This window comes from Chlorocebus sabaeus, chromosome 8, assembly GCF_047675955.1.
Source record: "Chlorocebus sabaeus isolate Y175 chromosome 8, mChlSab1.0.hap1, whole genome shotgun sequence".
Classification (NCBI taxonomy): domain Eukaryota; kingdom Metazoa; phylum Chordata; class Mammalia; order Primates; family Cercopithecidae; genus Chlorocebus; species Chlorocebus sabaeus.
In genome coordinates this window covers 142,356,446-142,371,410 of record NC_132911.1, presented here as the reverse complement: position 1 = coordinate 142,371,410, position 14,965 = coordinate 142,356,446, and the positions used below count along the sequence as shown (strand labels likewise).

The following is a 14,965-nucleotide window of genomic DNA, read 5'->3' as shown; positions in this document are numbered from 1 at the left end:
ATGCCATTCAAGTATATGCAGAAAAAGAGAGAGAATGAATTCAGTGCTGCTCTCCTGTGATTTTGCAATTAGTCTTCTGGTTTCATTGGGAAACTTACCAGGGAGGTAATTCAAATGGCTGTTCTGTTTGAGGTGTTGTTCAACTTGATTTCCAGGAGAAAAAAGGACATAAAATGAGGGTACTGCTTAATCAGAAGGCCAAAGAAGATTGGTCTAAACTCAGCAGTAGTTATCGAGCCTCACGGTAAGGTCCCCCAAGGCCATGCAAGATGCTGAAGTGCCATTATGTCATCCAAGAAAGCTGAGATGATGTTGAGCCTCTGTTACAGAGTGTTCTCTTATCTGGAAAATGCAAGAGCTTTTTGAGATCCCTCAGCCAACAGAAACACGGGTAGACTAGTACTCTGTTTACATTCACAGTTACCCCTGGAAATCGCTCTCTCTCTCAATCTCTCTCTATCTCTCTCTCTCAGGCCTTGCAGACTTTTTAACTAAACACACCACATAGATGAAAACTGAATCCATCATCCCCCACGGCAGCCCCACACACCTGCCCATCCCCCTGCAGAATCATTCCATTTAAAGGCCTTCCCCTTTTGAGTATCTTAGGTTGTGTCCCAGTCCCAATCCAGCTGGTCACTACGTCACCACTGAGGTCGGGCTCAGATCTGCCCCGGTGTGTCCGCATCCCTCCCCACATCACCTTCCTCCAGTGCCGGCACTGGCTGCCTTCTGCCTGCTCTCATGTTTCACTGTCTCGTGGTCTCTCATTTTGCAAGATTTCCTCCTACCATTGACTGCTAAGGACACTGGAAATGTGTCCTTATTTTTTATGTTTTTTTGAGATGGAGTTTTGCTCTTGTTGCCCAGGCTGCAGTGCAATGGTGTGATCTTGGATCACCACAACCTCCACCTCCCAGGTTCAAGCGATTCTCCTGCCTCAGCCTCCCGAGTAGCTGGGATTACAGACATGCTCCACCACGCCCAGCTCATTTCATATTTTTAGTAGAGATGGGGTTTCTCCATGTTGGCCAGGCTGGTCTCGAACTCCCAACCTCAGGTGATCTGCCCTCCTCGGCCTCCCAAAGTGCTGGGATTTTAGGTGTGAGCCACGCCCAGCCTAGAAGTGTATCTTTCTAAGCCTAAGTCTTTTTGTGTCACTCTTTGACGCCACCTCTATTATTTTTGTGCTCCCTGGAAGACAAAGCCTTGTCTTTCTTGCCCCAGGTGTGGTTTCTTCCTCCCCTCCCCCTCCCATCTAGCCATGGCTCAGCTGCTCCATCCTCCTGTGGCTTCCTTCCTCTCCTATTCCGCTCCCCTCTGTTCAGGCCCTACTTAGCCCTTCCACACCAAGCTCACCCCACTTTTTGAGATGCTCCTGATTTCTCCACCATGCCTTCCTCTGAGCTCCGTGGCCTTCAAGCACCTCTTTTGTCTCTCTGTTTTCATTCTGTTCAATAGGTATCTCATGAATTCCGCTATATGCCGGAAGCCATGGTTTTTATACAAAACAATTCTGCAAAGAAAGTATTTTTGTACCTACTATATATTTTTAGAAACCAAATCCCTTGCCGTAAGTCACACAGCTGCTCAAAATATAACCGTGCCTTCGATCCCGAGCCCTCTGATGCTTTTCCTGGGACACCAGAGGCCTGTGTTTTATGTGTCTTACTAGGTTGTAATTTTCTGGAGTGGAGGGCTGAGTTGTCTTAAGACCCCAGAGAGAACACGGTGGTACATAGTAGGCGCTGGCTGGGGGAAGGAGCCCTGCCCACCGCCATACTGGGTCTCCAGGGATAACTTCTTCCAGGAGTTCCAGGATAATGCAGGTCCTTGGCTTTAAGGTTCAAAGCTGTGCCTGCCCACTGCCCCTCTCCCTTTAAAGACATCACCCACACCCTGTCACCTGTTGATACCCTCTTCCATCCAAGGTGTGAATCTTCCCAGATCCTGAGTACAGGGACCTGCACATGGGCAGGGAGACAAATACTGTCCAGGGGCCTTGTGGTAATACGGACAAAGTCCTTGTAGGATGCGAGGCATCTAGTCAGTGCTTTAGGAAATTAACTTTTCTCCCTTCGTTTTGGGGGAGTGCCAAAGTAGAAATAGCTATCCCAGCCGTGGGCTGAAAGGCCCTCATGTCCAGGTCCTCCCAGGATGCTCTTGCCCACCCGCCCCTCCCTCGCCAGCCCTCCCCATGGCTGGCTTGAGGCTGTGTCAGAAACAAAGTGAGTTATGCCAGAGCTGAAGTCCCAGCAGCAGGACCTGTGGTAATCAGGATAGGGCTGAATGTAACCCCCAAGGCGAGGCGGCTACTCTGTTTAGAGTTTCTGCCCCCACTGGGTGCCTTTCTGTGGCCATCTGAAGGCAGAGCACGAGCAAGAGACCAGAGTCCGGGGCAGGCTGGCTGCAGCTGCAGCTCGAGGGCTGTTCCCTCCTGCCACCGCACCCAGCGTTTCCCACTTGGACTTGTGAGCAGGTCTCCTATAAATTGGAAAAGAGGCTGGAAGCAAATCACCTCACCCTTTTTGTGATCCCCCCTGGAAGAGGTTTCCAGACTTTCAGACTGTTGCTTCCAGCTGCTTCCAGCTTCTCTCTCTCTGTAAATGGCTACCGCAGTTGCTAGGTTAAATGACTGGGTAGGCTTTCGCTCTCATTCCTAACTGTACAGCATCAAACAAGCAGGCAGTGACTCAACCTCTACTGTGTGCATAGCATGGAACCAGGTGCTGTGGTCTTGCCAGGAAGATAGACTTTGAGATCTTCAAACCCATATTTAAAGCCCTAAGTTCTAGTCTCCCTTAACATGCAGAGAGTCTTTTAGGAGATCACATTGTGTTGAAGGGTGGAAAGGGGCTATAACAGCAGGGTGAGACCCGTGTCCTTGAGTGGGGACTGTGTAGACAGTTTGCAAGTCTGGGGTACTGGGCTCAGGAGGAGCGAAGGGATCAGGGTGCTGTATCCACATAGGAGCTTTATCTAATATCAGTTCATTTTCCTCTTCTGTAAATTTAATGAAAAAGCCCAGCATCCCATGGCCAGTGGAGGGCTGGAATGAGCTGGTGTATGAAGCACAGGTGGAGCCCACGCTGAATGGAGGTGGCCGAGCCCCTTGTCCTGCCTTTCTGGTTTTTCCTGTCTCCTGGGTTGTGTTTCTTCCTGGGACGTTATGCTCACAGGTTCATTAGCAGTGCCAGTGGTGGTGATGGTGGAATACGGAGCTGGCCTAGACGAGTTATGCCCAAACCTGGTAGCTCACCAGAATTACCTGGTGTCTCAAAAGTCACTGACCTGCTGCCTCTGAACCTAAACAAGGGTTGTGTGCCTGCATTTGGGACAGGCCCTCAGGTGTGTCTTCAGCAGCCAGAGATGATGGCTGTGTGACCTAAAGTGGGCCTCAGTGGGCCTCTCTGGGCCTCAGTTTTCTTCATTGTCAGACAAGGAGGTTTAATTTCCACTAGGAGACCACTAAAGAGCCATCACCTATAACATGCTGTGAGACTCCAAAACTAGCAAGCAGCAGTAGGCCAAGGGTGTTTGCAAGGGGCAAAGGAGGAAGGCAAGCAGGGCCAGAGTGAGGGGCCGGCTTCCTGGGCTCACCATTTTGAAAAAGCATGGAACACTCCAGAGGCCATCCGCATCCTTAGACATGTAAGGAGGGAAGAGAACTGAATTGCTCATTCAAACTGCTAACAAAGAGACTCCTGTATGGTTGGGAAGGGCCCTCAGATATGCTCTGTGGGCTTGGGGTGCTGTGAGGCCTTCAAAGACCATGTTAAGGTAAAATTAGATCACCTGTCACCCTCATAAGCCTAGCACTTTGGGAGGCTGAGGCAGAGGATTGCTTGAGCCCAGGAGCTCAAGATCAGCCTGTGCAATACAGCAAGACCCTGTTTCTACAAAAAAAAAATCATAAAATTAAACAGGCGTGGTAGCACACGCCTGTAGACTCAGCTACTTGGGAGGCTGAGGCAGGAGGATCACTTGAGCCCAGGAATTGGAGGCTGCAGTGAGCTATGATTGCACCACTGTACTCCAGCCTGGGCAACAGAGCAAGACCCTATCTCAAAAAAAAAAAAAAAAAAACCAACAACAAAAAAAAACCCAAAAAAAAAACAAAAGATTGCCTGGACTGTGCCTCTGGAGTGTGTGGGAGCTGTGTCACTGCAGGGCTCTTGCTTTGCTGAGAGAGGTGAGGGGGGCCAAACTGGAGCAGCCTGTGGAGGTAGTAAGTCTCAGCCGACAATATAGCGAGGCTGGGAGGCTTCTTTAAGGCCTTCCAGCAGCCCTTGTCCATTAGGGAGGACCCAGGTTGGAACCTGCCCAGGGCACCACCCTGCAACCCTGCTTGGCCCCTCTGTCGCTCCACCTGTGAACAGATGTCTCCCATGAGGGAAGATGCTACCCCTAAGACTTGCCAGGACGGAGCGAGCTGTCGAGAAAACTAGATCCAGGTGCCCCCAAATCCTGTTCAGTAAATGGTCCCGGTCTATGACTTTTTTTTTTTTTTTGACTCACGGGTGCCCCCAGAGGAAGAAAGGGGAACAGTTCACCGTTGGGGCCACCTCTGCCATTTTTTGGTATTTCTCGCCCTCTAGTGGCCATATAGTGTTGTTCTTTCTGAATGTAAAGCTAGTCTCAGCGTCTGGCTCAATTCAGACTTCCTCAAGCATTTACTGAGCGCCTGCTGGATGCTACACCCTGGGATAATCCCTGTGTGAGGTGCAGAGGGAACAAGAATGTCCTGCCCTCGAGGGTTTGTGGGTCAGATCAGCACAGTTAGGTTGGTCTTGAGCATGGAGCAGGGAGAGTTTAATTCCACTGGGGAATTGGAGACCATCTCAGAAAGGTGGAGATGGCTCAGAAGGGAGGTGTGGGAGGAGGGGAGGGGGTATCCAGAGAGAAACCTGAGCTAGAAAAGTCATCTGCACCTTCTGGAAGCTGTGTGGAGCAGTGGTCTGTGGTGCTGGAGCTGAGGGAGGAGGGCGTGGTGAACTCGCTCGGAAAAGCACTACCCTTTAGAAAATCAGAGCCACTGAAGGTGGGTCAGCTGTGGGGTCACTGGCTGTTCTAAAATGAGCAGTCCCTGCATGAGGACTGTCAGGAACCTGGCTATATGCAGCACGCCACATCCACTCGCCCTCCCAGCCCTGGTGTTGTGTGAGTCCAGCTGGCCCCTGTTTATAACCCCACATCCACTCTTCCTCCCTCCGCTCTCCCCAGACTGCAGGCTGCTTTCCTGGGCACACATGTGACCATTCATGTCTTCTTGTGCTTCTTCAGTTATTCCAAGACCTTCGCGGCAAAGTCACTCCTCCTCACTCTGACAGCCTGTGGCCTCTGAGGTCTTGGCTCAGCCTCCATCTGCCCTGTGCAGGCCCACACTGTCTTCATATGGAACTGTTGGCTGTCATTCAAAACACAATACCTTCAACAGCAGCCGGCTTTTATGAATGCAGCCCACCTGCCTTGTCTGCCTGACCTGTTGTTTATTTCTCAGGCTTTCTTCAGTACTCAGATGCCTTCTCTGCCTGCTTGCCTTCATCCCTCCGGGTGCATAGCATCACTCCCAGGTGCAAGAACCATCTGGTGTCCCAGGCCCCCCGGACCTGGATCTGTGCTCATAGGTTTAGTTGAGCCATTCACCATTTGTTTTTGTTTTTTTTTTTTTTTTTTTTTTTTAATACAGGGTATTGCTCTGCACACAGGCCAGAATGCAATGGCACAACCACAGCTCACTGTAGCCGCAAACTCCCAGCCTCAAACAGTCCTCTTGCCACAGCCTCCTGAGTAGCTGAGACTATAGGCGAGAGCCCCTACGACCAGTTAATTTTTATTTTTTATTTCTAGAGAGATTGGGTCTTGCTATTTTACCCAGTGTAGTCTCAAACTCCTGGCCTCCAGTGATCCTCCTGCCTTAGCCTTCCAAAGTGCTGGGATTACATTTGTGAGCCACCATGCCCAGCCCTTTTCTACCATAATTATTTGTCTACATGTTTCTCCCCTCCCTAGCCCTCCCCCTCAACCAAGAGAGGAGCTTGGAAACAGGTCTTACATTTTTGTTTGCTAACAGTACCTGCTTCTGTTCCTGACCCTTGAAGATGCCCCAAAGTTTAAGTGTAGGCCATGAATGACTTAAATAGCACATGAATCTACATCTGTCAAGTGGCTGTGAGGACTGATCTCTAGAAGCACGGAGGAACCTTTAGAAGTACAGATGCGAGATACACTCACCCCAGACCTACAGAACCAGAAGGCCTGGGCGTGAGATCCCTTTACACACCCCTGGCAATCCTGACTCTGACGCCAGCTCTGCTCTATGACTCATGATTGAGAAGCAGTCTTCTGGAAGACCTTTACGCATGGGTCAGACCGTGTGTGTGTGTGTCTGCACATATGCACACACATATGTATTTACATTAAATGTCCAAACATTTTAAATATATAGCAGAATAGATAATATTACAGGCGATGGTATACTGATCACCCAAATATGAAATGTTAGTGTTTTGCAAATTTTGGTTCAAATCTTTTCCTTTTGCTTTTGTTTATTTTTGTTTGAAAAGTCAGGCATTATAAATAAAGTTAAAATCTCACCTCATCCTCCTGTCCCCTTCCCTTTGCCTCGTTCAAATGCCCACTGTCCCTAGGAGGCTCGCCTGGGCTCATCTGTAACCCACTCAATGCTCTTTCTCTACAGGGCCCTCCAGGACCACCTGGTGTCCCAGGCCCTGCTGGACCGGGAGGTTCTCCGGTAAGACTGGCTTTGATTTTCTACAAGGGCACTTAGATGGTGGTTTCCTGGCCTGTGGGACCTGGGGACATCTTTGTGAATGGCCTCTTGTCTTTTATCCACCCAAGTCCAGTGCAAAAACACACACAGGAAGACCCCGATACGTAGAACCCCCAGCCTCTGGACTCTCAGACCTTCGGAACCCTTGGGTTAGAGTATCACTGGAGCTAATGTGGCACTTCGGCGGCTGCCTCCAGAGTGCGGCCTGCGAAGGCACGTTAGACCGGTGTTGCCCATTCGGGTGTCTTTTCGTAGTTTGTGATTTGGCTTTGAGGCAAAACAGAGGACCCAGGCAAGCATTTGCTAACATTTCCCCTCCCATCTTTTGGGGCTGCTGAAAAAGTGTCCTGAAAGTGGGCGTGGGGGAGTGGGGAGAATCCACACCCACCCACTGAGTGGGGCAGGGCCTGCCATCAGCAGAGGGAGGCAGCTCCATCTGCCCCGGCAGGTGGCAGTGGATAGGTGGATAGGAAGCCCGCCCCGACTGCAGGCCACACATGCTGTGGATGTGTCAACTTCAGAGGTACAACAACTCCGCATTTCACAGCAGACGACCGAGGACAGTAGAGGCCCCGGGGTGCCCTCTTCAGACCCAGAGGCCTGGGCCCATGCCAGGAAAGAGGTTGAGTCAATGATCTGATCTCTGAACAGGCCAGGCTAATGTGTCCATGTGGTCCCCTTTCAGGGTTTGCCTGGAGAGATCGGCTTCCCGGGAAAGCCTGGGCCTCCTGGGCCTGCGGTGAGTGTCCGGAAACATCTTCCTGCTCCCCTCCTCCCTCTCCCCATTGCTCTGAGGGGAGCGCTGAGCCCTTGCAGTTGGCCCAGGGCCACTTTCCTAGAGCTGAGGACTCCTTGGCCAGCAAGGCCTGTAGCCCTGGAGCTCAGCCTGGGTCTTCATTCTGTGGTGGCTCACTCTTGCTAGTGCCCTGTCTGCTGGGAAGGCTTCCTGTGTGCCTTGGCCAGCGTGCAGATTAGGACCACCGTCCCCAGGCCACTGCCCTTTCTCTTTTCACCAAGACACATTCAAGGGTCCTTTGCTGCTGAAGGCATGACCACTTGTCCTTGAGGAATTCCCAGAGGGCCAAAAGCAATGGGTGGGGAGCCGTGTGGCAGCCCTTCCCATTACAATCCTGATCATGTTTTCTCCCTTGTAAACTGAGAGACCCTGGTGCTCTCAGGGGTCAGGTGGAGCTTAGAAAACGTTAATGTCTCCCCAGATAGGAGAGGCACAGTTAAAGTTGGCCTGTAGCTTTTCAGGGCAGGATGATGGATGACGTGGGCTGAGACCTGGGTAGATGCATGATCTACCCTCAGGGAGGCCCCTGGGCCACCTTAAAGGGATTTCCTTACAGCTAGTTCTCCCCCTTTGAGCCCGGATGGGGAAGGCCCCCGCTGGGAGGATCTGGATGCTGGAGGAGGGGCGAGGTGGAGGTGAAGTGGATCGGGCGGCACACGGGGCAGTTCCCACTTCTCCATGGAGCACAGATCCATGGGTGAATGTAGATCAAGGCGCCCAGGGGCCCTGTGATTGCGGTAACACCAGCATCCTCCCTAGCTCTGTTGAGCCCCAGTGCAGCATGCCAAAGGGTACTGGACATGAATTCAGTGCCGTGCTGGGCACTCAGGTGATCTGGTCTCGTGTGGGAGGAACACTGGGTGAATGCCACCATCAACGGCAAACGTTTCTAAACACACAGTCAACTGCAATGTCACCAATAAGCATTTTCCATGAGTGACAGGATCATCTGAAAGCTCAAATACATGAGCAGTCTCATCCGATCCAAAGGGCTTATCAGAAAGTATGCAGATCAGTGTGAACATTCGGAGGAGGGGAGCGTGTTAGAGGAAGAAAGACACTGAGCATTTCTCATCTGTCAAGATGTGGCTGTAGCCACAGAAGGCTTGAAGCACAGCTTCCGGCCTTAGCGTTTGCTCCTGGTCAAGATCCTGCTTTCATTGACTCAGGCAGCCTTAGTCCCCCGAAAAGCCCTTCCTTCTGCCTTCCTAAAGCCTTGGCTTCCAGGACACCTGCTCTGTACAGGTGGGGCTTCATTAGTCGCCAGTCCAAGTTGGAGGCACAGGGAGAGATGAGTCAAATTGGGTGGCAGCAGGTTCTATGGGTGGAAGAATCACCAGAGTTATAAAAAACATTCACTTTTGAATAGCACTAATAGCTGTGAAAGCAATAGCACAGGAGATATCGTCAGTCATGGGGAAGGGTGTGTGTGCCTAACACATTTTTTTTTCCTTCAACTTTTAAGTTCCAGGGTACATGTGCAGAATATGCAAGCTTACTACATAGGTAAACATGTGCCACAGTGGTTTGCTGCATAGATCAACCCATCACCTGGGTATTAAGCCCAGCATGTGTTAGTTATTCTTCCTGATGCTCCCTTTCCCCCTGCACAACTCCCCTACACCCCAACAGGCCCCGCCCCTGTGTGACCTGACATCATTTAAGGCACAGAGGAAAAGGAGAAGATAAAGTGTCTCTGGTGTAGTGGAAGTAGCCCAGAGGTGGAGTCAGTTAAAACTTGTGGGTCCCTATCACCAGCCCTGTGGCCTTGAGCAAGTCACTTAGCCTGCAGAGCCTTCGTCTCTTCACCTGCAAACAACTGCAGTAACACCTGGCCTGCCGCATCCTGATGGTAGTAGGAAACTCCTGGTGTTGGAAAATGTAACATGGAGCTCCTCAGTGCTGGCATTAGAAATAACAGGCAGTAATGCCAACCTATGCCAACAGATTGAAGTCTTGCTTTTTTGAAGGATGAGAGGAAGGGAGGATAGCCGTGGGAAGAAAGATACAAGATGGCAAAGAGATTCTGGAGAGGAGAGAGGAGGAGCAGTATGGACATCGTTGTCCCCAGGGCCTCTTGGAAGCTGAGGGTAGAAATGGAGTGATCAGAGCAAGATTTGGCAGGTGTCCTCCCACACCCCCACCCTCCATGCATGGCCAGTGTACTGAAAATCAGACATTGCCCAGAGGGTGATATTTGCTTCAGTAATAACAAAGGGAAACATGATCAGACAGAGACAACAGTGGCTCTGGAGACAGGGCCCTGCTGATCAAAGAGCAGAGGCCCAAGCCTCCTGAATTCTGGCTGCACAAACAGCTCCTGGTTTGAAACGGCTTAATGTAAGCCTTTCCTAAATATGCCTTTCCTTTTTATTTTATGTTTCCCCCTCTTGACCCAGGGACCCCCTGGAAAGGATGGGCCGAATGGACCACCAGGCCCACCAGGAACCAAGGTTGGTCATGCGATTGGCACCGGTTTGGGAACCCAAAACACAGAAACTAAAGAGATTCTTGTTTGTTGGTGAATTCTAAAACAAGTCGGTTGCCTGGGTCTTTGATCGGGACTCAGTTGAAATGTTTAGATTTATGGGGTCAGATGGGGGAAAGCTCCTTATTTCTTCTCAGATAACTGCGGAAGGATTTGGAAGCCCTAGGCTTTAACATTTAGCCAGGCACAGTGGCTCACAGCTGTAATCTCAGCATTTTGGTGGGAAGTAGCCGGGCGTGGGGGTGGGCACCTGTATTCCCATTCACTTGGGAGGCCAAGGTGGGAGGATTACTTGAGTCCAGGAGTTCGAGGCTGCAGTGAGCTGTGATTGTGCCATTGCTCTATAGCCTGGGCAACAGAGTGAGACGCTGTCTCAAAAAAATATTTGATCCGTTAGAAATATGTTTATTTATTTATTTTATTTTGTTTTCAAGGGGGAAAACTTCAAAATACTCTTACTAATATAATAAGAGATTTAGATTTTCACAATGTTCTGGTGGGGCTTTTTATGGTAGAATTACTAAGATAAGAGCCAAAGGTTAAATGGCATAAAACTGGGGAGCAAATACAGGCTTAATACTTTAAATGAATTATCGTACAACCATACCAGTATTTTAACAAATGAACAAATGAACTCTTCTTTCCTGGTGAGCACACCCAGACTCAAGTAAGCACCTCAACAGTCCTTGAAAGGTGACTTGGAAAGGCAGCTGTTGAATATTATGGGAAAATGTGTTGTCATTTTCAATAAGCAAACTTAGAAGGTCAACTTCTTCATGGCAAAATACAGAATAAGTATGGATTTAATTTAGTTTTCTAGGCATTGAATGTAAATATTGTGCATTTTTTTCTTTCCCATCTTTTGGGACAAAGGATCATGGCTGACCAAGTCTTTTTTTTTCTTCTTAGAAACACTTATGCAACATCTTCCTTCTTCTAAATCTCTCAGTAAGAGAGAGTGCCAATTCTCCTCAATTATATTTTTCTAAATCAGAATTACAGCTATTGAATATGGAACCTAGGAGGCCGAATGAGCTACTAGGTTTGATGGTTGTGGTTAGGTAATCGCAGAGTTGAAGGAGTTCAAAACCACCGTAGTGTGGGTAGTTCTCTTCCTTACCAACCTGTGCCTAGTACTTTGTCTGTTTAACCCAAGCATGGCCCCCGTCTCCTGTTAACTTTGCTGTGTATTCCTTACAGGGAGAACCAGGAGAAAAAGGGGAAGATGGTCTGCCTGGAAAACCAGGCTTTCGGGTATGGACTTTGCCTCTTTTTCCCATTACGTTTGCTATTCTAAGTGGTCTATTTGGGGTGCTGTGTGAATCTCGACTTACCATAAGCATAGCATCTGTACATCAGCTGGTACGTGGCAGGAGACCAATCAGTGCATTGAAAAGGGGCAGGGTTAAAGGCTTCAACCAGGATGGCACCCTGAGGCTGGCAACAACAGAACCAAGACCACCTCTAGGACAGAAGGCACCAGAGGAGGGAGTGGTTCCTCAGAACCAAGATATGCAGCTGGAGGAGAGAGCCCTGACCCCCATGAGAGCCGTGGCCTTGGGAAGAAGAACATCATCAGTGTCAGGCTTATCCTGGCAGGGAGGGGGTGGGAGGAACTGATATAAGTGCTGGCTCTCTCTCTCTCTGAACTGCGTTCTACGTCCACTGCGGTGCTTCCTAATGCCTTGACCCTACAGAAAGCCAGAAGGCAAGGAAAGCTAGCAGATGCTTTCCCTGCAATCTGTAGAGTTCAGCCTCCTCGGGCCAGCTTCCAGTGGGTGGTAAAGTGTGAAAAATGGACCTGAGTGGGAAATGGAGGCTCCCCAGCATGTGACCTGGACAGGGCAGCCCCTCCCAGCATGTGACCTGGACAGGGCAGCCCCTGTGAGTAGAGAGCCCCCAAGTGCCCTGTGCTGATGGTCACGCTTTGCCCAGGCTCCCTCCAGGCATGACTGCTGCCCTGCGAGGCTTTTCTGCTGGACCATGTGTGTGTGGTGTGAGTGTGCACGTGTGCATTTGTATGTGTGCACACATGAAAACCTGTGGTGCTGAGGAGACAGTGGCCAGACAGGAGATTGTGGGGAGTTCTGCTCCTCTCACCCTCCACTCACAGGGCTCCCGCTCTACTGGGATGTGAACTACTGAAGCCCAGTGACTGGGTCTTAGTCGACTCTGCACCTCCCATTCCCCACCCACAGGCAAGCATTGCTTAGATATGCAGTACGGGCTTGTCAGGTAGAGAATGCATGATCAAATTCAGCCCAGCCAGAGCACAGGAGTGGCCTGGACCCCACACAGTGGGGGACACTGGCCCCGTGGGAGGGCACACCTTAGGGCATCCGTTTGCTGGCCAGGGAAGGTGCTGGTGGGCACATCCTGGGCCCTTATGTTCCCTATTGTTTCACTCTTTCATAAAGTGATCGTTTTTAAAAGACCCAATTAAAACCAAGCAGAAAAACACACAGATTAAATTGCATCCAAGCTGTCTCAAGCACACCCAGGTTGACTCAAACTGTGGAAAGTGTATTGCCAAGAGCCACTATGAACCTCCCACTTCCTGGATTCCAGATCCTAAGAACTCAGCCCTCACGTCCACCATGAATGTACCAGTGTGTTCCAATGAGTCTCCCCATGACCACCGACAGGCACCATATCCTTTGTATTTTAAGATTCATTATTGACATTTAAATATACATCTATACTGATCCCCATGTCATTGAAATGTGATGACATGTAATTTGCTGTTTTTTTTTTTTTTAATGCATGTCCTGAGGTAGTTGTGTGTGTAGTGGAGTGAATCATGTGGTCTTAAAAGTACTCAGGCCTCCTTTCAGTGTTTGATTGATTGGATTGAAATTCTATCATCTTCCAGAAAGGATTGAAAGCATTTATCTAGGTTTGCTGTTCTTGACTTCACGAATTTCTTGGAGTCAACCATACCTTATGGTTGTGTTTTCTCAAATTTGTGAATTGGCAAATCCTGGGTTTATACTGTATAAACCCCACCTTTCTATTCAGTAATGAAGCAATCCATTCCCATCGAGTTTCTCATGCAGGGTTCTGTAGATGAAGGGAATTGATTATGACAATTATTGGGCTAAAATTACAGGAACCCTCTGGGATTACTCTAGCTTTTCAATCTATGTGTTTTCTATTTCTGATGATCACTAATGGTTGAAAGATTCAGAGAAGCCTACTGCTTTATCTCATGTGTCATTTTTATTCAATTTCTAAGGCTCTGTGTTCAAAACATTTCTCTGAAAAGTTTAAAACTGAATTTCTGCAGTCATGATGCTTTTCCAGCATACTCTCGTAGTCCTAGAGGAGCCCTGGCAGAGGGTCTTGTTACTTTATTTTGACAAAGCATCAACTGAAGATAAAAATTCTTTTCCAAGATGATGATGACTAAGTCATGGATGGCAAATTTGTAAGAGTCCACTTAGGGGGTAAAGCTCTGTGCAGGATGAGCAGAGGCATCGATGTTTTGAGGCTCACTTCGAGAATTCAAGAAGATACCGTTTCACCTCCGTTGTGCCTTTGGATTGGTGTTCACAACCCAAATTCAGGGGGCACTTCAGATGGTCTTCAATTTTTTTTTAACCAAACTCAGCCCCTTATCCTTTCTCAGCATGTAAGAAGCAACGCCCACTGCAAATGTGCTACTATTCTAGCAGATTGAAAGCGACAATTTGAGTGACGAGTATTTGCACAATTCTGGTTAGAGCAATTCTTACTAATTGTGCTTGTAAACATTGGGAATTGATGGGAGCATCGGAGTGTGTCTAGAATTTTAATAAGTGCTGACTCCAGATGTGTGACACCAGCGCTACAGGATAAAATGTGTACTTACACTAAGCAACGCTTTTAATTACTTTCTTTTGTCTTTCTCCTTGATAAGTTGGTAGTTCTGGTCTTCAGTACCAACTGAGTCTGGCATAGCTGCACACAAAATATAGCCTGCATACCACCTGTTCATTCATTCTTTCGTGCATCCATGCATTCATGAGAAAACCACACTTCCTTATTAAAATCCACACTGAAGGTTTCAGTAAATAGCATAATTAATATTAGAAATACACTGTCATTCAAGAAGCTAGTTATTTTAAAGACACATGGTTGGATAAAGATGATAGTCCGCACTCACCACCACCACCATGGCAAAGCTCTTTGCATCAGTGATTTGTGAGAACCTGGTAAGTGCAGCAGCCTGATTGATGCTCTTGGATCAGAGATAAAGCCCCTCTGGCCCTGTGTTCCCCACTTCACCCTGACCACACAGTGCTAATTAGGACTGTTTTAGTCCCCCCAAGGGACTAAACCTGGGCAACATAGTGAGACCCTTCCCTACGGAATTTTTTAAAAAATCATTTGTGCATGGTGGTATGTGCCTATAGTCCCATCTACTCAGGAGGTTGAGGTGGGATAATTTTTTGAGCCCAAGAGCTCAAGGCTGCAATGAGCTATGACTGCACCACTACACTCCAGCCTGGGTGACAGAGTGAGACCCTTTCTTTAAAAAACTAAAACTAAAAATGGGACAGTTCTAATAGTTGTTTCTTTTGGGGAAATCAGAAGACAATATGAGAAAGTGGATTCTGCTCTGCAGAAAATGCTAAACACTTTGGTCTTCAGAGCCCATGACTCTTGGGCCTCTAACCATGCCGTATATTTGAGAATTAAGGGTTGTGGCTGGCAGGTGCTGTGAATGTGTGAAGACAACTGGGGAATGGCAGTCATCTCTTTAAAGTGAATGGAGAATAATGGGGTATCTTTTATTGCATTTTCAGGGAGAAACTGGGGAGCAGGGCCTGGCAGGCCGACCTGGAGAGAAGGTCTGTTCGTGCTTTTATTCATTCATTTTATTCATTCATTCATTGTTATATGCTAG

The 14,965-nt window shown here is 48.8% G+C and overlaps 1 protein-coding gene across 2 annotated transcripts in view; it reads left to right on the top strand.

Annotated features, from left to right (window-relative positions):
- The window catches only part of COL22A1 (collagen type XXII alpha 1 chain), a 327,564-nt gene that overhangs the window by 184,990 nt on the left and 127,609 nt on the right, over positions 1-14,965 (top strand). For both annotated transcript variants that reach the window (XM_008001616.3, XM_073018373.1), the window contains exons 24-28: positions 6,701-6,754; positions 7,479-7,532; positions 9,989-10,042; positions 11,278-11,331; positions 14,865-14,909. In XM_008001616.3, the coding sequence (XP_007999807.3) occupies positions 6,701-6,754; positions 7,479-7,532; positions 9,989-10,042; positions 11,278-11,331; positions 14,865-14,909 (261 nt within the window). The remainder of the gene's footprint in view (positions 1-6,700; positions 6,755-7,478; positions 7,533-9,988; positions 10,043-11,277; positions 11,332-14,864; positions 14,910-14,965) is intronic.